Below are 22,403 nucleotides of genomic sequence, written 5' to 3'. Positions count from 1 at the left end.
TGGAAACGAATGGCAAGGATGATGTAAAAATAGTCGTGTTACTGTACATCTGTCTAGATAGGGCCTGGTCCAGAGTGGTTGACTCCTGGAGGACTGCTGCTCAGAAGGATTTCTGCTGTCTGCCTCTGTCGGTGGTAAATTTGTTCACGGTTGTGCCTGTAGAAGAGCACAACTGAATGACTTTGAAGAGGAGGAGACTGAAGAAAGAGATTTGCCCCGTGCAAAAGCAGGTAAGCTAATCGCTTCTGCTTATGCATGAGAGCATCCTGGTTTATAATTCAATTTTCGTGAAACAATACCCTAATGAAGAAATTACTTCCTGGCTGGCTGTTTATTAGTCCAGATCAAACTTTAATCCAGTAATGTAGATCTTAATATATTGCTTCCTTTATGTTACATTTATTAGTTGGCCAGCTGGGCGGCTGTACTTCTGTAAAGCTTAAAAGCGTAACATGAAGTCATTGGACATGCTCATTGTAGGCTTGGGGAAGGAATTCAGCTGAACTGCTGTAAATGGAAAAGGCACAATTCTTTCACACAAGCAAGGTTTGAAAGTCAAAGTTTTATTAATATTTTTCTCCCTACATCAGCAGATAAACTGAATTCTCCAGGCCAAATTAGACCCTGCGGGAGGGTGAATGACCTCTGCATGACAAATGAAAGCCATGTTGATTAACACACTGGAAGGCACTCAAATTCCACGGTGATGAGGACAGTTGTAAGAGGTCTTGATAGAGAAAGGGTTTTTTTTTTAATACAATCTGATTTTATGCATGTACCCCTGTGCTGCAGCCCTGTTGCTTTCTAGCTTTATCAGAAGCTACTTCAAACTTGTCTTCAGATGCAAAGGAAAGGAGAGACTCCAGCTCATTTTCCCAAAGTTGTGTTGGCTCCTCTACCCGAGTTCGATTCGGTACGTCCCGTGAATCACTCTGCCGTAGGGGGCTTGCTGCGGGCCTCTGCCAAGTCTCGTTGAGTCATCTGCTGAGTAGCTGGCCCTGGCCTTCCTCCAGAGAGGGGTAAGTAAGCCTCTTGGACTCTCCGGTTGGATCTGGAGGAGGCAGCATGCTAGCTACGTGCCGTGAGCTCCTGAACGCCTGTGCGTGAGGAGTTGGCGAGGAGTTGAGTTCCTGTGGCATTGTGTGCAGATTGAATAGTCATTTTAATAGGAGATGATGTGAAATTTGGTCGAAGGAGACATTTATTTTGGCCTATCAGGGCACAAGTTTTTATGAACGGCGTAGAGTGGTTTTACTGCATTACAACTGTCCTTGTCCTTCGCAGAAGGACCCGTATCAGGCTAAGAACCACGGCGTTTGTGCTGATGAAGCAGTGGCGGAAGATCTGAAGCGCGGGTGCCCAGGATCTTCCTGCGCACACCTCCTATGCTTGCGTACTCGATGTGCTGGTTGCCTCCTTCATGACTATGAAGAACGAGTGCCTTGGAGGACAGGAGCACCTGTAAATAGATACCAAGGGTCTCTCCCTGTCTTTAATTCCATGGTTGTGAGTGATCCCCCGCCCCTGCTTCGCACGTGCTGCTCTTGGCTTACGCCGGGACGCAGAAATCCCCAATCTCGGGCTCAGCTGCCAGGCTGCGTGACCCAGCTGCAGACCGTGGTCGGGTGCCGCAGCTTCTGTGGGCTTTTGTCAGCAGAGATATCAAGTGATCAAGGCTGGAGGCAGGAGGAAGGACGCCTGTTCCTTTGCACAAAAAGGCCTTTTATAAGCTGCTGTGGATAACCACCAGCCGTTGCCATCCCCATATCTTTCTCCGCGGCCAATGGCTACGCTCAGGGTCCCTGTGCCGGTGGGAAGCAGAGAGACTTCTGCCTTCACCTAGCCCCGAGACTGCGCTGCTTTGAGTAGTTTACGCTGGCTGAGAAAGTGGAGGAATGAGGAAACGTGTCGCGTAACATGTAGTAATGGTGAAGATACGCTGGGATTGATGGGCTGCTGGGGGAAGACCGGAGCCTGTCAGCTGCCCGGGGTTTCCTCTGGCTTACGGTCCCTACTCCATCCCAGCGCCTGGCTCACCCCTCTGCGGCAGTCCTGGCCACCACCTGCCCTTTCCTGGAAAGATGTTCGCAGCGCTCTGCAGAGCCTCGTCCCTCTGGACGTTGCTGATGATGGTTTCCTGATGGCTGAAAGCCCTGTCAGGCATTTGAATCCCTCCTAGTTGTGTGCCAGGCTGCTGATTTACAGCTGCTCTGCTGAACTTCACCCAGCTGCCTGGATGTGAGAAGGGATGGCAGTGCCCTCTGTTTCTTGCCACAATTCCACAGGTTTGTTCTTTGGAGTGCCTTTATTTTTCTGCAGCATGTGTCCTCTCGTGGAATTGGTGGGACCTGCACAGCCCCACCGTGGTGAGCTTTAGCAGGTCACCACCTTCAAGCTTCAGCAATCCTTCCTGGTCCTCTGCAGAACACGACCCCAAAAGGGCAGAAGATGCATGGGAGAGCTTGTGAGAACGAGGTATTGCTAAATGGCACTAAGCCACCTGAGAAACACTGCGACCAAGACTTATGGGGGCTTGAAGGTGCTGCTAAGCTGGGGAAGACTAACACTGTCCAGATGTTTGCATCTGCCGGCTGCATCCGAGGGCCCTGTTAACAGGACCTTGACACGCGTTTGAGTGCTGCTCCCAGGGCTGGGCTATTTAGATTTGCGTTTTGTGCTGGGAAACCCCAGAAGAGTCCCCTGTCCCTTCCTGTTCCAAAATGTCACCTTGGGCAGGCATGCGCGGAGGTCCCCAGAGCATTTCGGGTAAAGGCGTCTTGCAGCTGTCCCCCTTTTTTTAGAGTAAAATCATTCACAATTACTAGTGTTAATCAGTATTATTATTAGGGCTTCGCTAACCATTGGTGAATCCTGACTGATGAATGAGGAGGGTTGGCTGACCCCCAGGAAAGGACCCAAAAGGGCTGAAGCAGAGCAGGGAAGGCAGCACTGTGTCCCCCACGCTCGCTATGCGGGGCGGTGAGCTGTGCCGCCCTCCCCTTTTGATGGGGCTGGATGCTGGCACCCATCTCCTGTTAGGGAAAAAAAAAAAAAAAAGGTTAATAATAATAACAACTAGGGATTTTATTGAGGGTCGCAGAGGCGTCTCTGCTCCGTCTCGCCTCGGTGGGATGGATGGGCTTATTGAATTGCCTTTTTTCCCACCCCCTCTCCTGCTGCAGGCAGCCTGTCGGTCCCCCCTCGCTTCTCCTCCCGGGGAAAGGGGCTGAAGGAGCGGTGGGGGGACCGGGACCGGGACCGGGACCGGGTCCGGGTCCGGGGGGGGTTCGGCGGCTGGAGCGGGCTGCCCCGGTGGAGGGAGCCTGGGAGCAGCCTCCACCGCCGGTCTGGTTTTCATTAAACGGCCGGGCTGGGCCAAGAAACACAGCAATAAATAAAAGCGAACAATGCCGGCCCCCTCCCTCCAGCCCCCCCAATCCCTCCCACCTCCTCCCGTCGCCCAGCCGGGTGCCTGGGAACGGGGGGCTCCGGCCACCGGGTCGGGGCGAGTGAATGGGGTTGTGGGTTGGTTTTTTTTTTTGGGGGGGGGGGAGAAACCGGTGGGAGGGGACCCGAGAACATAAAAAGGGAAGGCAGGACCGGTGACGGCGAACAGAGGCGGTGACAAGCCCCGGGGAGAGCCGGCATGGCCGGGCGGCCCCCCCGTAAACCCTACAGCCTTGGGGGCTCGGTTGGTTTTAAGGGGTGTCGTCTTTTTTTGGGGGGGTTCTTGTTGCTGCTTCCCGGGCTGGGGGATGCTTCTGGATGGCGAGGTAAGAAGGGGGGGGGGGGGGGCAGATTCAGCCCGTGGGGAAGGGGGGTGGGGGGTACCCTGGGGTTTGCAGGGGAAAAATGGCTGTGGGTCGGGGTGGGGGGGAGTGGGGGGGCAGCTCGCTCTCCCTTTGGCTCCATCGCCTTGCTGGGGATGTGCCCCCCCCCCCATCCCCAAATCTCCCCTCTCGGTGGGTCCCCCGTGTCCCATCCCAGCGCTGGGGCGGTTGGGCTCTGCGCTATGACTCTATATGGTCTGGTTGGGATGGGAGGGCTGGGACCAGCCAGCCCCCCCCCCAAAAAGAGGGGATGGATTCGGCTTCTCCCCCCCCCAGCACCCCCTGAACGGCAGAGACACCCCTCGTCTCCCCATCCCGCTCCTCCCTTGGGTCTCTGCAACTGTCCCAGCTCCGGGCGGTGGCACCTCGAAAGGGAGCTGGCAATTGCTGGTGCATGTTTTGGGGTGAAACTTGGCTTTTTCTGTTGTTGAGGAAGTACGTTATTTTCCCCAGAGGTTCCTATCGCTTTTCAAATAGGAGGGAGGAGGTTGCCAGGTTGGCTTCAGCCTCCTGTAATCTCTCTTCTCCGTCCCTAATTCCTTCCACAACCCCACCGAGAAGCTGGGGCTGATGCTTCTCCAAGCAAAGCACATTTTTTTTTTTTTATTGTTATATTTTTACTTTCGAGCTTTGCTGGGTTCTCTGCTGCTGCTGCTGAAAATAAGTTTTCCAGCAACTCCAAGAGAGACCCGGGCGAGCCGCGCAGCTGGGAGAGGAACGGGGAGGGTGGTGGGAGCCAGAAACCTCTGTTTGGATTACAGAGGAGAGGAGAAGCAGACAGGAAAGCTGCTCGCTTCGGCTGGAGCCTGGGCGCTGCGGGGCTCATCTTCGGGCTCGGGCATCCCCCAAATGCAGGGCTGCCCGGCCAAACTGGTGCAAACATCCCAAACGCCAAAGCAATGCTCTTCCTGATGCAGCATTCCCAGAAAGGGTTGGGAATGAACATGTTTTCCAGGAAAAAAAAAAAGGGGGAGGGGGTGGGAAACCCCCTCTGCACTACATTTGGGTTTATTTGACTTAGATTTTTAAGGCCCTATCTCATGCTCTGAGTCTCTCTGATTCCCAGCAAAAGCTATAGTCAAAACAGCGAGAAGCTTAATATATTAACCAAGAGGTTTTTACAACGTGGCCCGAAGCCCAGCCCAGTAATCCCTGCAGAACGGCTGCCCCTCGTGTCCCGTCCTCTCCCCAGACAGCGTGGGAGAAAGACGGATTTTGCAGCGAGCCGGGAGATGCAGCGTCTCCCTGCCCTTCTCCCTCTGCGTAAGCCAGCGAATTAAAAATAAGATTTTTTCCCCCCTTTTCTCTGTAATGGGAAGGCAGCAAACCCTGCCGGGGCTGCCCACCCTTTGTGGCTGAACACAGGTCGCATTGTGGCCGTGCCTCAGTTTCCCCATCAGAAAATGAGGCTTATACATGGCTGGGGGATTGGAGGGCCTCGCTAACTCTTTTGGAGGAGGTGAGGAGAAGGAAACTGGGATCATGCCACTACCTTATCTGCAGTTATTCCTGGAATCTGATTATATGCTATATATAATGAAAGCTGATTAAATGCCACTGTGCGATAGCACCGGGCGCGTCCCGGGGCCTGGTGGGACAGACGTGGCCAGGCTGAGTAGCTCGATCATGTTAAACACTCAGTCTGCAATTCCCAACCAATAATTCCATCTCTTTTTCTTTTTACTTTTCAATAACTTCATCTTTGCTCAAGCCAAATCCCCCCAGATCGTTGCATAGGGAACCAAAACAAGCATATAAAATTATAAAGCCATAAGCCCTGTTTTTCCACTCCCTTAGTAAATAACTTTGCCCTTTGCTGGGGAAGGTTATTAGATCCAAGCTTTCACTGACAACATTTGGCTTGGCAAGGTGGTCCACCCCTTGACATTTTTGCTAGACCTTATCCCCTCTCCGCAGCATCTTCAGGGTTTTTTTTTTTTCTTTTTTTTTTCTTTCTGTTGTTGTCCAGGCTTAAGTCATCAGTAGCTGCTTGCTCTGCTGCAATCAAATACAGCCACATTGTTTAGGAACAAAAAAAAAAAAAAAAAAAAAAAAAAATCTTAGAAAGTCTGCCCGTCTCTAATCGAGCCAAGGAATTGCTTGTACTGCTCTGCCCGGGGGAGTTGGGATGGCTCAGAGAAACCCGTAATGCGCTGCAGCTATTTTAGCTCCTCTGCTCCCTGCTCGAGCCTGGCTTTGGCTGGAAAGACGATGGCTCGATTTCTGGGTGATTGAACCACGTTTTCCCATCCTGTAAATAACGATGTAAAAGTATAAAGCCAAAAACCCCAAAAGCTGTGTGATTCAGAGATGGAGCGAGCGGGAGGATGCCCTGCTGCCCGCGCAGCCCCTGCCCTCGCCCCGGGGTTGGGGTGCTCCTGGGGGTGCTCGGTGGGGTTTGCCTGGGCTGGTTGGGGATGGCTGGGATGCGAGCGGGGCCAGGGTGGGTTTCAGGGGATTTAGGCCACCGGTTTGGGACCTGGGTGGGCAGCAATGCTCCTTGGAGGCTTCCAGGAGCAAGGCTGGGTCAGCGATGAAGGTGCTGGCTTGGGGAGGGGGCGAAGCTTTGGCTTCGTGCTGGTGTCCATCCCCCAGAAACACCTAAGAGGTGGCCCTGGATGTGGCTGTGGAGGAGCTCCTGCTCTCAGGGGCTTGCAAGGTCCGTTTGCGTGCTCACCAGGTCTTTTCTTTCCCAGGGCCACCGTCCCATGGAGAGAGGGTCACCCCGCACTGGCTCCTCAGGGGCCGTACCAGACGAGCCGTCAGCCTCGACGAAAAGGTAAGGGCAGAGACGGTTCCTCTCCCCTGCACCGTGCGGTCAGATCCTGCACCCGGAGGTCTTCGTGGTGGGACTCGGATGGAGATGTCGAGTTTGCGGGTCCCATGAGCAGGATGTCGAGTTTATAGGACCCATCGCCCTGTTCAGGTGATGAACAGGGAAAGCAGAGGATGCAACAGCGAGTTAATTAAACGTGGTCTTAACTATCGGGCACTAGGAAGGATGGCCAAGAGCTATAGGGTGAGCAGAAAGGAGCTGGGCGGTTTGGAGAGAGGAGATGGAGGTAATTCATCAGACTGATGGTTTGGCCAGGATAGACAGACTAGCAGTATTAGCTAAAGGGAAAGTGCTGCAGGATTTAAGAGCAATGTCCTTGGGAAAACGGCGGAGAAGCCGGGCACGGGCTGTGGGAAGGAGAGGATATCTCTTCCCAGGACTGCTCTGCTGGCTCTTGCACCCTCCCCGCCACCCCCAGCGTCTCCAAATCCACTTTATGAGATGCTTGATGTGACCCTCCCCTTGGTTTGGCGCCTTGCCTGGCTCTGGGGTCAACCAGCTCTGCAGCTGCCCATCGGCCGCGGCAGCTGGTCCTCGTACCCAGCAGCTGGGAGGGTTTCGGGGGCTGGTGGTCTCCTTCGGGGCAGATCAAATCGCTTCCCAGCATGACGAGCTTCCCAGCACGATGGTTGTGGAAAACCGTTTTGTTTTGGGGCTGAGCAGATTCGCCGCCGAGAAGACTTGGCGCTGGGAAGGGACGTTCTCTGGTGGCATCTCCCTGGAGCAGGGGCTGAGGATGCAGCTTTGAAGCCACCGAGTGAGACGTCCTTGCTCCAGCCAAGGGAAGGGGTCAGCCCACTTCCCGGCAGTGAAACCGGAGAGGGGCTTTGCACTGCCCTGCCTTCTCCGAGGGTCTGGATGATGCCTTTTCCCGGGGGAATTGGGAGCATCGCTCCCATCAGTGCTGGGAATCGTGCTTCTTCAGTAGCTGAAATAGCCCATCGCGTTGGGGATGCTGCGGTCAGCCTGTAGAAATGTCCCCTCCCTTCCTAGCAGCCCCGGACCGGTCTATATTTAGGTTGAAGGGCGCTCAAGATGGGGAATGCGTGGCAGCGGGAGGTTTATTTATACTCTTGCTAACACCCCACTGCCCGAAATTGTGCTGGGTGGGTGCAAATCGCAGGCGCATGGGGGGATTTCGGGATTCGACGGGGGACTCCAGGGTCGGTGGGCTGGGACGGCCAGTGGCCAGGAAGAGGGTAGCCGTGCAGGTCCCGGCATGTTTCCTGGCATCTGCTTTGCCTCCGCTGGCTCCAGCCAGCCCAAAACAAGGAGGCTCCTGTTCCTTGGAGCAGGGGGAAGGAGGGGAGAGGGAGGGTGGTCGCAGCCAGGAGCAGGGAGGCTTCGTGGGGAAAGGACGGTGGCAACCAAACAACGTTTGGGGTACGGGTGAGCGGGCTCCCCGCTTGCAGGCAGAGCCCCAAACCAGCCCGGTACCAGCCCTGGTACTGCTGATGTGTGTATTTTTAGGATCAATTTAGTCCATCCCGTCCCCGCCTCGTCTCCTGCCCTCCAGCAAAGATCCTGGAAATAAATGTGACCGCGTGATTGCCGCCAGCCTTGCTCTGTTTGTCCGGGCACGGCTGGCTTTCGGGGCGGGAGTCTGCAAGGAGGCAACATCTGAGTGTGTGAAATGACGGGTTCAAGCGTGGTGACCGCTCCAAGGCTCCTCCGTCCCTTCCCCGGGGGCTGCTCCTCTGCGCAGTAGGCGGGATGCTGCGGGGTGGCCCGTGTCACGGTCCTGGGGGACATCACCACATCTCCTTTCCCTCCTCCCAGAGGAGCGAGGTCAAGCCAGCGGGAAGAGGAGGAGGAGGAGGAGATGGTGGTGGCCTCCGCAGTCCCATCGTGTGCGGGCTGGCACGGCGCTGGGTGGGCCGAACCCTGCCTTCCTCCCTCTACACCCTCCTCTCTCCTATTGTTCGGGGCTGAACTCCCCGCGGGCTCGACGGCTCCCGGCACACATGGAAATGATTTTGGAGAGGCCGGGGAGGAGGTCGTGGGGACCCTGATTGCAAACAGCTCCCTTGTCACCACCAGCTTGGGGTGGGATCCTGCCCCGCTGCTGCTGGCATCCTCCTCCTCCTGCTCCTTTCTCCCGCCTCAGGGCACGGAGCGAAGGCTGCCAGAGCTGACAGTGGGTTTTTCCAGCCCTTCATCCCACCAGGATCCAGCCCCAAGGCACAGGAGTGCCCTGTGCCCACCCTGGGGACTCACCCAGCCTGTCGTGCTGCCTGTGGTGTTCCCTGTCTTGTTTCTTTCCCTTTGTAATTGCTTTTTTCCCAAGCATGGTTTCTCGCTGCAAGGGTTTTAAACTGAAAGAGGGTAGGTTTAGACTGGACGTAAGGAAAAAGTGTTTTATGATGAGGATAGTGAGATGCTGGACCAGGTTGCCCCAAGAAGTTGTGGATGCCCCATCCCTGGCAGTGTTCAAGGCCAGGTTGGATGGGGCTTTGAGCAACCTGGTCCAGTGGAAGGTGTCCCTGCCCGTGGCAGGGGGGTTGGAACTAGACGATCTTTGAAGGCCCCTTCTAACCCGAATCATTCTGTGATTCTTTAAATCACAAGGGCTGAGGAGCACCCAGGCAGAAGAGCCCCTCAACCTCCCGCCGGGTCTCTCCTGGTACCCCATCCCTGTACAGGAACCTTGGCACCGATGGAGCATCCTTCCACCCACCTCTTCCCCTCACACTGCCGGCTGCCTGCCAGGTCCCTGGAGCAGCCGGTGTCTCCCTGTCCTGGGGGTGGGACATGCCCGTCCCCTTCATCCTCACTGATGAAGGCTTGGAGCATCCCCTCTGGTCGTGGCTGGGGTGTGATACCCCGTACATCCTCCGGCCCTGTGGCACGGGCCCCTCTCCGGGGAGCATCACGTACCTGTGGGGTCGCAGCCCTGCTCCGGAGAAGGAAGGGAGGAGAGGACCGCCCGTGGTTTGGGGTGGGCTGCAGGTGCGGAGGACACGCGCTCCCGCAATCTGTTTCCTGCAGGGAAGCCCTTTTCCCTTTGCGAGGTGTGGCAGGACTGAGCAAACCCTGATGTGGTCCCTGAGCCAAGTTTGCTTCCAAACAACCAAAACCCTGCCTCTGCCTCCGGGGTCTGGATTTCCCTGGTTCCCTCCCTGACTCCCCTGGAGCTGGCTGGCCCCAGGATGCTTTTCCAGTGAGCAGCTGGAGCGAGAGGCTTGTCCTTGAGGTCTCGGATCCCGATTCCGGTGTGCATTTAGGACAAGGGGATGAAATCCCCGAGCTGTGTTCTTCAAACCCTAACTCCTGCTGCTCGGATCCAGCTGCCTGGGGAGGACCTAGCTCAGCCGTGATGCTCCAGCTGCAAAACCCATCACCAAATCCTCTACGGAGCATCTCCCGGTAACTCCAATCCCCGTCTTCCTTGTTACATCCAGGCTTGCCTGTGCTTACATAGGAAATCAGGGCTTATGGGACCTGCCCGAGCAGATGGCCGGGCTGTGGTTCGAATGTGGCTTTTGGATTTTGGCTTAACTAGTGATTTCCCAAGGAGCTCAGTGCTCTCTGAGCCCACTCCTGGGAGAGCCGCTCTCCTGCAGGGCAGCGGCTTTCCAGCAAGGGTGGAGGAAGGAGCCTGGGCGAGGAGGATGGCCGGGAGCCGTGGGGAAACGAAGATTGTCTTTCCCTTCGAAAAGCAATGCAAACCCTTTGGCATCAGCTCCTCCGCAAACATCGCTGTGGTTTTTCTGATCAGCGGATTAAAAAAGAAAAATAGACTCGAGCTTGGCCCAGTGGGTCTTCTGGGCTGCTCGCAGGCTGGGTCCTGGCCAGGACAGATTCATCCCAGCTCCTCTTTGCCTCTCCCAGCCCCCGGTGGGACTGGCTTTGCTGGGGTGTCCTGGAGAGGGTCCACCACCTCCACATCCAGCCAGGGCCAAGAGAAGGTGGTTCCTGCAGCCCGTGGCAGGGACCGGTGCATCCTTTTAGTGGCTGCCGGAGAAAGGAGGTGGCAGCTTTTGGGTGGGGGAGTAAGGTGCTGGATTTTGGGAGGATGCTGGACCTCGGGAGGATGCTGGAGCCTGGGATGATGCTGGAGCCAAGATGATGCTGATCCCTGCCCATTCCTGGTGCACGATGTCTTGGCAGGCAGCTCTTGGGGACCCAACTGCCTGCTAGTTAGGCTCAAGGCAAAATTATGAGTGTGTAATTAATGCAATAACCTTTCCTGGCCTTAGAGTTGGGTTATTTGACTCCTGCCTGGCACGAGCGGTGCTCACACCCTCCTTCTCCCTCTTTTTATTGCTATTTATTTCTCCAGGGGCTGACCTGGTTTCAGCTCATCCCAGCTGAAGCCACAATCAGTCTCCCGCTCCCACTGCCTCTCCAATGTGCTCTCAGGGGAAACTGAGGCATGGGGAAGGCGAGAGCTTGCACTGCGTCACCTCGCAGGGGTCGGACACAGATCCCATTAGCAGCGGTTTCTTTTCCAGCCTTTGGCAGCCTGGGAGACGGGACGGTGCTTGCACAAGGAGTTGTGATTGCTGGGATAACCCTATACAAACACATGTCCCTTTAAGACGGCAGCTAGGAAAGAGCATTTTGCCAGTAAAGGCCCTTAAGTTGAGGCAGGGCGTAATTGCTGGGGAATTCAACGCCGGGAAGGACTTGGGGAGGAGGAGGAGGAGATGGGCTGTGGGGAGTGGGTGTTAGGGAGATCAGAGCTGGGGAGAACCAGGCTTGAAAAAAAGGGAGGGCGAGAGGGGGGGAAAGAAGGGAAACAGCAAGAAAAAACGTACAGACCATGTTTGGCCAGGGAGTGATGTTTGTATAAGATCATGTTCTAAAAATACGGCCTGTTCCCACCATCGCCGAAGGAGGGGAGCCCTCTGCCCCAGCTTCCTCCTCCCTGCATCACCCAGGGCCCCTCGCCGGGAGCGGGGGACCGTGCTGTGCCGAAGGGGCTCGCCGGGAAGCGGCAGGGCCTCGGCCTCGGCTTGCTTTGCTGTTGGGTTTTTTTTGGTATTCTTTTTTTTAAGAAAAAAAAAAATACCATGTCTGGTCTCCTTTTTTGGAGCTGGGAAGACGGTGTTGGAGGTGGAGGGGGGGCTCGGCCAGCCTGACTCTGTCACCGTGTCCCCATGCTGCCGCAGGCTGGGGTGACCGGCATCTCCCTGTCTTTGGGAAACGGGGCCATAAGGACTCAGACCCGTGGGTCTCCTTGGGGCCAGAAGCATCCCCATGGCCAATTTGAGCAGCTTAATGGGACGCCTCCATCCCTAGAGCTCAATTTGGGGCGGACCTGCAGGAACACCCATCCTGGGAGCACAAAATCCATGTCCTGAGGTGCAACAGCGGTCGTACCCAGCTGCCCTGCACCCCAAAAATGCTTTGACCCCTGATGCTGCCCCTTATAAACATGATGATCCCCAGGAGCGTGGCCCTAGGGCTGCCGGGCTGGAGGTCCCCCAATCTCCCCAGTACCCATGGGGTTGGGGACTGGGTTTCATAAGGAGCAAAGCCTTGCCGGCCATCTCCCTCGGGAAGAGAGAGAACAGCAGGATTTGACCTCTGTTTTAGCCCAAGCTAGGAATCACCCAACTTTACCCCCACCCCACTGCATTCCCAGTGACTGGCTGCAAAACCCCGTGATGCTAAGAGTGACCCAAGCCAGAGCGTTATGGGGACGGCTCCTTTTTCTCCCTTTTTCCTCCAGAGCTGGGAAAACCTCGCCAGCTCACGGCCAGGGTGCCGGGACCCTGCGGCAGATCCCTGAGCGTGGGGCCAAGTGCTGGCAGCCCGCTGGGCTCCCTGCATCCGTCACGGATGGGGAGGGACCAAGCGAGGGAGACGGAGCCAGCCATGCTGGCCAGGCCATAAACAAGAGATAGGGCGATGCTTTTAGTGTTCCCAGCGCTGGAGCCGGGGAAGGGATGTGGGGACATCGGAGGAGGGCAGCGATTTTGGGCTCCAGCCCATCCTGTCACGTGGAGACGAGCCGTGCTGGTGTGGATCCCTGTGTAGTGTTCCCATTTAACGCCCTCCGAAGTGAGGGAGTGAGTAAAACCGCCGGCATCCTGGGGAAGCTGAGTCAATCGTTTCCTCTTGCTGCCCCGCAGTATTTTTAACGGTGCAGTTATCCGGTGCCTGGGCGGTTGCTATTTATTTCTTTACCCCACAGGGGTGCACGTAGGTGCCGACCCACTCAGGGACGAGCCTCTGCAGGGTATGAGACCCTTTTCCCTGGCTTAGGATCTCTGGTGGGATGGAGCACACACAGACCCCACTCAGGATGCTTGTGGTGATGCTCCCCATCCCGTATCTCATATTGGTTCTCCCTTGCTGCTTTTCCCTGGGGAAGCTGCCAGCAGAGTTGGGATTTGCTGTCTCACCCCCATCCTCGCAGGGTGGGTGAATCTTCTTTTATCCCCTGCTAGGCTGGAAATTCATGGGAAATCAAGCAGGAGGGTTTATTTCTCACCTTCGGTGGGCTTGCGGCAGGGGATGGAATAGGTGGAGCAGATCCACGGAGGAGAGGCTGGGATGTGCCCTGAGCTGGGGAGCAGAGGAAGGTGCTGGGGACAGGGATGGACAGAGGAGCTGGTGGCCGGTGGTCCATTGCCAGCTTGAATCGAGGGACTGAACTTTTGGGAGGTGGGAGGTGGTGTGGATCGGTGTGGGTTGTCCCTTGCAGAGTGACTGGGGATGCTCAGGGACCTCCTGGTCCCACTCATGCCTGCCCCTGCCCTGGGGCACACGTGCTCTCCCTACTCCCGCTGCGATTTTGAGACTGGAAAAACAGCTCCCGCTTTCCCAAACAGGGATGGTGCTCAAAATCCATTGCACCCGCTGCCCTCTGTGTGCTAATGGAGCAGTAGGTCCTACAATAATACAGTCTGGCAGTATCCTGGGCTCTGTCTTTTCTAACCCCGTCCCTCCTTTGATTCCTCCGTAGGTGCCGGTGCCTGCCCGAGCAAAGGTGGCTGTGATGGCCGAGGGCAGAGAGCTCATCCTGGTGCTGGAGAGGAACCAGTAAGTGTCGGGGCTGGATGTGGGGAAAGGGGCACTGGGTGTCCCTGGCATGGTCCCAGATGGAGCGGTAGCGTCCTGGCTGCCCTGTCCCGGCTTTGCTACCCACGAGGGAAGGGACAACCAGGTGTGGCTTCCTGCCAGCTGCAGCTGATGTGGCAGTTTGGGCTGAAATGCTCTTTTTTTTTTTTTTTTTTTTTTCCACTGCCCGCACCCGTGTTGGCCAAGAAACAGCCTTGGCTCGATGCCGCAGTGCCGGACCCGGCACAGGTGAAGGTGGTGTGGGGTGCTTAGGGGATGGAGACGTGCCAGGTAAAGGCTCAGTGGGATGGGGGGAGTTCTTGGGCTGCTATCCTGCCTGGTAGGGGCTGATCCTGTGAGGTCTTTGGAGGTATCGCATGGTGGGCAATGCTGACTGCTGGCAGAGATTTGGAAACCTCTGGAGCTCTTCTACTGGTCCGTTCTTGGGGTTGGCAACCTGGCACCATTCCTGGGTGACCTTGCCACGTAGTCTCTCTCTGCTCTTTCTGGGCTCCTTCTTCGGTTCAGCTTGGATGCAGGTGCCAGCAGCGTCTGTCCCCTGTGACCCTCACCCAGCCTGGCATTCCTTCGTGCCGGGGCTGGAGCAAGGAGAGAAATCTCTCCATCTCCTGCCCTGCTCTCCTTGGCCCTCTCCCCGAGACCTTGTGGCTTTTGTCCCTTTGTGGGTTTGGGTCCCTCCTGGTTCAAGATGGCCCCGTGGTGGGGCAGGGCAGGAAGATGATCTCCGCAGGACGAGCTTCTGCTTCCACTTCTGCTTCTCACCAGCAGCTATGGGAGGCTCATGCCTTGCAGAACCCTCCTCCTGCTGCTGTTTGGGTACAAAAGCAGCCACCACGGTGTCCCCCAAACAACCCTGCCGGGCAGCAGGTCCCAGCGACCTGCAGAGGAGCTTTTGGTGTGCGGGAAGGAGAATTGAGGGGTTCCCATGCACGTTGTGTTTTAGGACTGTGGGCAACGGGGGGGTTGGCAGTGGGGTTCAAAGCTCATGTGCACAGCTTAGCCTTGTTTCTAGCTGGTGCACCAGGCCTGGAGATGCTTGTGTGTCTTCTCGTGATCCTAATCCTGACTTTGTACTGCTTTGCTGTGCTGAAGGGATGAGTGTGGCCAGGAGGGGTGAAGAGCATCCCTGGTGGCAGTGGTGTCTCTGGCAGGACTGGAGGAGCGTGGGGCATTGCAGGATGCCATGCTCTGGATGAGGGCACAGTGGAACAGATGGGGGGGGGGTGGCAACAAGAGGGAGCTGAGCACCCAGGACAGTCCATAGCACCCAGGACCATTCATGGTACCTGGGATCATCCATGGCACCCAAAAGCATTTGTGACACTCAGGACTGTCTGTGGTACCCAGGACCTTCCATGACATCAGAGAGCACCCATAGCATACAGGACCATCCATGGCACCCAAGACAGTTCATGGCATTCACCATAGTCCATGGTACTGAAGATCACCCATGGCACCCAGGATGGTATGTGGCATCCAAGAGAATCCATGGCACCCAGGACAGTCCATGGCAATCAAGACATGGCACCCAAGAACTTCCATGGCACCCAGGACCATCCGTGGCACCCAAGGCAGTTCATAGCACCCAAGAGCATCTGTGGCAATGAGGACCATCCACAGCACCCAAGACTGGCTGTGCCTAGTGGTTGTGTCTACTGGGGAGACCAGTGCAGCCCTGGCCATCTACACTGCTGTCTTGTGCCAGCTAACAGGACTACCTTGGCACTGCCAGCTCGTGGGCCAGTCAGGCTATGCTAGACCTCAAATCTTCTTTCTTCTGGTACTGGGAGATGTGGTCGGCCGCCAAAACCACACTTGGTGATGTTTTCCTCCTTGTGCTGGAGGAAAATAGCCATCTCCTTGCCCTTCCTTCTCTGGGGCTCCTGGTCCTTGGCCTGCCCTGGAGAGGACATCCCAGTGGTCTAAGCCATGCTGGGACTCGCTGGTCCTCCCGTTGGGGGATCGGCTCAACCATCCTAATTCCCCCTGTTCCCCAGGCATGGCGTGGAGGCTTTTGCCTCTCTGCTGTCCTCAGCCAACCTGTCCCATCCCTGTCCCCATCCTGCATGGGCAGCTGCCCATCCACCTCCATGCTGGCCAGGCACTTGTCTTGCCAGGCTGCCCACAGGTCCCTTTCCAGGACCCAGGCTGAGCTCCTGTCTCCTTTTTCTGCTGTAACTGGAGTTACTGGTGCCAGACACCCACTCGCAGGCAGGCTGGGAAGGCGGGAACGTGCCCACAGCGACATTTTTGGGGTTAAACTGGTTGCAAAATAGAAACCAAGAGGCGGGAGGGCTATTCTGGGGCCGGCCACTTGGTTTATTTTCTTCTGCTGCAGAATAAAACCCCTGGAATGGGGCCAAACCCCAGGAATCGAGGGCCAAACTGTCAGCAGGGGTAAACCCAGCCCTGCTTTGTCCTTCTTTGGGTGGCCGAGACCCCTGCACGCACGCTGTCCCTCGGGGGACGTGCTGTCCCCGCGGTGGCTGCAAGCTCCTGGTGTGGCACCCATCACCCTGGCATCTGGGCAGGATCACGCAACCTTCGGCAGCGTGGGAAACCCTCATCCCTTTCTCTTCTCTCCCACCACCCGTGGGGTCGTTTCCATCTAAATCCCCCCACCATCTGCTCCCCGGGACCCCCAGCCCCACGCACTTGCTGGTTGCAAGCTCAGCTCTGGCTCTTCCCCACGGCAGGAACCAATTTGTCAGCGTGGGACGGGGCTGTGACATGAGTGGCCCTGGCACCGACCTCGGTGGGAGATGGCCGGTAGCTGGGTGGAAGTCGAGGCATGCCGGGTGAAGATGGGGGGGTGCAGGCTTTGCTAAAAGCAGCCTGAGCTTTTTCACAATCAGATCTTTTTTTTGGGGGACCCCCTGCCCCGTTGCTGGGGTGTCGGGGCAGGAGTATCACGCTCATGGTGCTGAGAGCGAGGCGAAGTGACGTGCCCAGGGCCGGGTGGGGTGGCTGTGTCGGAGACCCCAAACCTGCGATGGGCGGCGCTACCAGCTCTGCTGCTCAAAGTTTTGCAAAAGGGGGCCTGTGAAGAAGGACCATGCAGATGGCTCAACCCAGGGCTGGCCACGGAGGCTTGGCACGTCCCTGAGCCAGGACACCCAGCGCAGCTCAAGGGTCTTCACCCTTCTCCCCTCTCCTCTCTCCGCAGGCTGCTAGCACCGGGCTACACCGAGACGCACTACACTGCGGACGGGCAGCCCGTGACGGTGACCCCCAACCACACGGTGGGTGCCGGGGGGGGGGACACACGGGACGTAGCTCATCACCATTTTTTCGGGGTGCCTTGGCACTTGGGCTGAAGCCAAAACCCCACCGGGCCGAGGCGCGGTGTTTTCGCTGGCAGCATCCCCGGCGCCTGTCGCGGGAGGAATGCAGCAACACGTGGCTCCTGTATCTCTTGGCCGCGATACAGCACCTTGGGAAATAAACACAGGCAGCGCCGGACTCAAGCAGCCCTCGCTCTTCCCGACGTCTCCCCACCGGCCGTTTGTCACCCTTCCAACGAGCCGGGTGCGGGACTGTCTGTGTCCTGGGCTGAACTGCCAGAGCCAACAACCTCCTGGCTCCATCCCTTCCCCGGTGCGAAGGGACACCGCTCGCCTGGCTGGGAAATGCAAAACGGGTGTTTTTGTTTTTGGTTTTTTTTTTTGGGGGATGAGCACATGGGGTTTGTTGCTGCCCAGCCCTGCGTGGTGGTTTCTAATGGAGGTTTCCATCACCTCTCTCCAGGAGCACTGCCACTACCACGGGCACGTCCAGGGCTACGGCGGCTCCTGGGTCGTCCTCAGCACCTGCTCGGGAATACGGTATGGAGACGTGCAGGATGGGGGGGGGCCTTGTGGGGCTGATGAAGAGGAGGATGGATCCGGCTGCCCCCTTCCTCTCTGCAGGGACCCCCTCTGGGACCCCCCGGAGCAGCACCGATGGTCCTGCAAGCCCAGCTCTAGGTGCTTCATGGGGCTGATGTTTCCATCCCTCCCCTTCTCCCATCCTTCATCAGACCCCAGGGGCAGGCAGCAGGGGGGGGGAGAGGCTGTTTTTTTGGCAGCATGAGCTGCCTTCAAAGAAATTTGTCTCTGGAGGAGGCCAGATCCCATGCCCCGCAGTGGGTACCCCAAAACTGAGCTTTGCTCCGTTGCAACCACAAACTGCCAGCCCACATTCACGTGGTCTGAGCAGCACGGAGGTTTTAATGCTAAGGATGTATTAGATGATAGGGCCGTATTGACAGAGACACCCATTTCTCATGTCTGCCCCCACCCTGGGTATGGACCAAGCTGAGGTGCAGTGAGTTTGGGCGTCCTCAGCAGGGGCTGGGGGAGCCAGAGTGAAAGCACCACAGGAGCCATCAGGGGCTGCTTTCCTTTTCCAGGGGCTTGATAGTGCTAAGCAGCAATGCCAGCTACTACCTGAAACCCCTGGGGACCCCCGAGCCAGGCCACCACATCATCCACCGAGCAGAACACTTGCCCATCCGAGGTGGGACCTGCGGCCACGGCGACGATTTTGGGAGCAGCATCGCTGATGTTGCTCGGCTCTTCCAGCCGATGCACCACCGGGTAAATCCATTCTGGGGTCCTTTGCTCATGGAGGGGCAGAGGGCTGGGAGCGGGGTTGCCTGCACCCCTGCTAAATACCTGCAGCTTGTGGTGGGGTGCCCATCACCCCGGCATCTGGGCAGGGTTGTGCAGGCGGATGGGATGTGAGGGGTCTGCGTGGGCAGCCTACCTGGTTTGAGTTTGGGCAGGAGATCTCAAAGGGATGACATGTGGGTTGGGGACCGGTGCAGCGTCGTACGGTACGGGACATGATATGAGGCAACATTGGGAATTGCACTGTGGACACTCAGATTTTCCTTGTTGCCTCGTGCCTCAGTTTCCCCTCTCAGCTGTCCTTCCTGAGCAGCTCTGTGGTGTCTGGGAAGCCTGAGATGCCCAGAGCCATGGGCTGCCCACTCCTTCGCTCCTCTGAGCCTTGCTATCTCTCTTGCAGGCGAAGAGAGATGCCTGGAGGACCATGAAATACATGGAGCTCTTCATCGTTGCGGATCACACACTGGTGAGTGCTGGGGGGGGACGGGCAGAAACCTGGTCCCCTGCCAAAAAGCTGGGACCCCTCTCTGTCTCCCTCCCCGCTCTTCCTCTGGTGACCCTTCCCCATCCCCGTCTCTCTGCAGTACAGGAACCAGAACCTCAACCTGGGCCACACCAAGCAACGCATCGTGGAGATCGCAAACTACGTGGACAAGGTAACGGCCGGCGAGAGGGACCTGCTGGTCCCTCGTGACCACCTCCATCGTTTCCAGTGCATGTGAAAGCACCTGAGCTTGGGGCCAGCCTGGTGGTGGCCCTCAGGGACTGTCCCCGTGTCACTAGGGCTGGGACTTTAGCTGGCAGATGTGAGCAGGCGGTGGAAAATGCTTTGCCACCCATCGGCTGAGCTGCAGCAGCGAAGCGTGCTCTGGCTCTTGCCCTGCTGTGGCGATGGGGATCAATGCCGGCATCCTTGACGCAAGGAGGGACACGTTGAGGTGTTGTCAGCCGATGGATGGTATCGTGGCAACCTGGGTCCTGTGCCCACGCCTGTGCCTGTAGAGCTCATGCTTGCAGGTGGATTTGGGACAAGCGTGTGGAGGGAAAGCATGGAGACCCACCAGCCGAAATGCGGTGGCGGGGATGGAGGATGTCCCCGTCTCCTCCATCTCTGTCCCCTCCCTGCAGTTTTACAGGTCGTTGAATATCAAGGTGGCCCTGATCGGCTTGGAGGTGTGGACGGAGCGGGACCAGTGCGCTGTGACCAGCGATGCCAACGCCACGCTGTGGTCCTTCCTGCAGTGGAAGAAGGCGCTGAGGTCACGCAAGAAGCACGACAATGCCCAGCTGCTGACGTGAGCACCCTTACGGACCCGGGGATGTCGGGGCAGGGGGGGTCCCAGCTCTGACTGGGGTCTCTGAACCACCTCTGGGCTGCTAACTGCCCCTCCGTTCTTCTTTTTGGGCAGGGGAAAGACGTTCAGGGGGACAACCATCGGCATGGCCCCTCTGGAGGGGATGTGCAGCGTGGATAACTCTGGAGGTGTCAGCATGGTAAGAGGGGCGTGGGGGTCCCCGCTGCTTCTCCCAGGCTGGGGGACCCCATCGCCACCCCATCTTGCTGGGGTTCTTCACGGGCTTGGAGGACCAGCCATCCGGGGTTGGTCCTGGGATGCAGCCTGAGAGCGAACGATGATGCCGGTAGCCCCTTACCCCTCTCAGATGTTGGCCAAGAACTAAGGAGGGTGGGAAAGGGCTGGTTTAAATGTCTCCTGCACCATGTACACCCCCAGCTTGCAGCTGGGATCTCCTGTGTTGCTTCTGTCCCTCATATTGAATAACCCCTGCTTGTCCCCTGCTTGTGCTCTCTGGTTTTGTAGGGTCATCTCTGCCCCAGAAAACTCTTATCTTCTTCCTGATGGGGTGATGGTGACCTGTGGTTCCTAGGCAGGGTGGTAGAGTGGGGGCAGCGAGGTTTCTCGTTTTTGAGATGCTCCTTCCAAGGCCCTGGGTTTTCAGCAGTTGCCTCCAGCAAAAGAGCTTCCCAACAGTCCCATGCGGGACTTTTAGGACACCAAACGCCACTTCTGCCACGAATCCTCCTCCATCCCTTTCTCTGTCCCTCCCACGGGACCCAGTTGCAATCCCAGGGCTGTTGTGGTCCCTCCATCCCCCCAACCCCGTTCCCTGCTGCAGCATCACCCCTTTTCATCGCTCCTGGCTGCTGTGCTGACGCATCCCCCGTCCCTATCCAGGACCACTCGGAGCAGCCCATCGGAGCAGCCGCCACTATGGCCCATGAAATCGGCCACAATTTCGGCATGAGCCACGACAGCACGGGCTGCTGCGTGGAGGCCACCCCAGAGCAAGGCGGCTGTGTCATGGCAGCAGCCACCGGGTAAGTGGCGGTGGGGATGGGACACAGCCCCTAAGCCCCCCAGCAGGTTTTGGATGCTGTTTGCAGTGGGGTGGGCTGGGGAACGGGGAGGGGGGTCCTGTCCTGCAAGGCACGATTTTGGGTGCAGTGCCTCGTTGCAAAGGGGGACCTGGCTGGTTGTCTTCCTCCCAGTTTGCCCTGCACACCCCAATTCCCTGGAATGAGCACATCCCGGAGCCCGGGAGCAGGCAGGGCTGGTGGTCTCTGGGGGGTAGCAGAGGGGTAGCAGCCCTATCCCAAAAGAGCCAGGGATGGAAGCAAATGGATATTATCCGGTGGATGCATTACAGGAATCAAAGGCATTTTCCCGTGCTAACCCACACTTCAGCACAATGAAATTCTTTATTGTAAAACCAGAGGGCCAAGGGCTGCCCAGTCTCTGGTCATGCCACCAGCGGGGACTCATGGCATCGCAGGGCTGCGGTGGGGTGAGCTCACATCGCTCACCCCACCCTCACTAAATCTGGATGTGGGATGCTCCGGAGTGGCAGTCATTAGCTTTCATGCTCTCTGGCATCCTTCCAGGGTTTGTTTTCCTTTGCATTTACCCTTTAATTTGGCCCAAAGCTGTATGAAATTCAGCTGGTTGGTGCCACTTTCTCTGCCAAAGTCCTTCTCCCGTTGGGTTTTCCGGCTCCCGACAATACAGTCATCCCAGATTTCCCTGCACTGCAGAAAAGCAGCTGTTTATTCCCTGTTATTTGAACCCACCCACTCTTCCGATTAATAAGAAGCAGTCCAAACCCACAATGTGGTGTCAGGGTGTTCCCAGGCTGTTTTCCTGTGGCTCTCAGGGCCGTCAGACTGCAGCGTCGAGCCCATGGGGTTTAGTCTCTGCCTAGGTGGATTTGGACTGTGGTGGGGAAAAGCACCGGCTTTCCAGGACGAGGCAGTTGTGCACTTGTTTGTTTAGTTATCTTACTAATTAATTATCCTGCCCTTACCCACCAGAGCTGGATGCAGTGGTGCAAAGCAGTAGCAGATGCTGTAGCTCAGCTGTGCCCCTGCTCACCTCCGCAGGCAAAGCTCTCCAAGCTGTGACATTTCTTCCTTCTTATTTTTGCTGAAATATTTTTTTTCCCCACATGAGGAAGAAACACATTTTTGACTGTCTGCAACCTGTCCCTATTTGCATGTTCTTGTACCATCTTATGGCTATATTTACTTGCTCACCCTCCCATAACTTGCATGGACTTACAGCTTTCCCTGAAGCTCAAGAGATTTCACCCAGACTTCAAAAATACTTTTAGAAAAAGCCCTCTGTGTCAACTCAGAAATGAGATGTCCTAATATGATATAAAACTTTTTTTCAGTGGTAGGAGGAAATGAAACCAGCAGTGAAGCAGAGAACGGTGCACAGTTCTGATTATCTGCTTCCTCCTTCTTAGTACATCACACAAAAAACCCCACAAAGTTGTGCAAAATTACGGAAGAATCATGCTCAGAACTTCTCTAGAAGATTACCATTTCTCTCCAGCTCCTTACAGGAAAGGCCAGCTGAGCTATTAAGAAATGACCTTATACATTGTAGGCTCTGATTTTTATTTTTTTCTGCTCAGGCCTTGTGAATGATTTAATATGGGTTTTTTTGTGTTTCTTTTCTATTTTTCTTTAATTTTTTAGAGGATTTTTCTCCATCTCAGCCTCAGAGGTATTTAAATAGCCCCAAGCGGGTTTTTCCCATCAGCGGTTCAGTGGTAGCAGGCACGTATGTAGCA

At 56.6% G+C, this 22,403-nt stretch overlaps 1 protein-coding gene across 1 annotated transcript in view; it reads left to right on the top strand.

Annotated features, from left to right (window-relative positions):
* The first annotated feature begins 3,560 nt into the window (after positions 1 to 3,560).
* The window catches only part of ADAM33 (ADAM metallopeptidase domain 33), a 30,085-nt gene continuing 11,242 nt past the window's right edge, over positions 3,561 to 22,403 (top strand). Inside the window, exons 1-11 of the mRNA XM_069797013.1 lie at positions 3,561 to 3,773; positions 6,527 to 6,609; positions 13,583 to 13,659; positions 16,865 to 16,940; positions 17,446 to 17,522; positions 18,089 to 18,275; positions 18,709 to 18,774; positions 18,893 to 18,964; positions 19,437 to 19,603; positions 19,718 to 19,802; positions 20,504 to 20,646. Of these exons, the coding sequence (XP_069653114.1) occupies positions 3,647 to 3,773; positions 6,527 to 6,609; positions 13,583 to 13,659; positions 16,865 to 16,940; positions 17,446 to 17,522; positions 18,089 to 18,275; positions 18,709 to 18,774; positions 18,893 to 18,964; positions 19,437 to 19,603; positions 19,718 to 19,802; positions 20,504 to 20,646 (1,160 nt within the window). The 5' untranslated portion in view covers positions 3,561 to 3,646. The remainder of the gene's footprint in view (positions 3,774 to 6,526; positions 6,610 to 13,582; positions 13,660 to 16,864; positions 16,941 to 17,445; positions 17,523 to 18,088; positions 18,276 to 18,708; positions 18,775 to 18,892; positions 18,965 to 19,436; positions 19,604 to 19,717; positions 19,803 to 20,503; positions 20,647 to 22,403) is intronic.

This window comes from Haliaeetus albicilla, chromosome 1, assembly GCF_947461875.1.
Source record: "Haliaeetus albicilla chromosome 1, bHalAlb1.1, whole genome shotgun sequence".
Classification (NCBI taxonomy): Eukaryota; Metazoa; Chordata; class Aves; order Accipitriformes; family Accipitridae; genus Haliaeetus; species Haliaeetus albicilla.
Note: the sequence above shows the minus strand (reverse complement) of the source record. Positions and strands in the feature narration are given on the sequence as shown.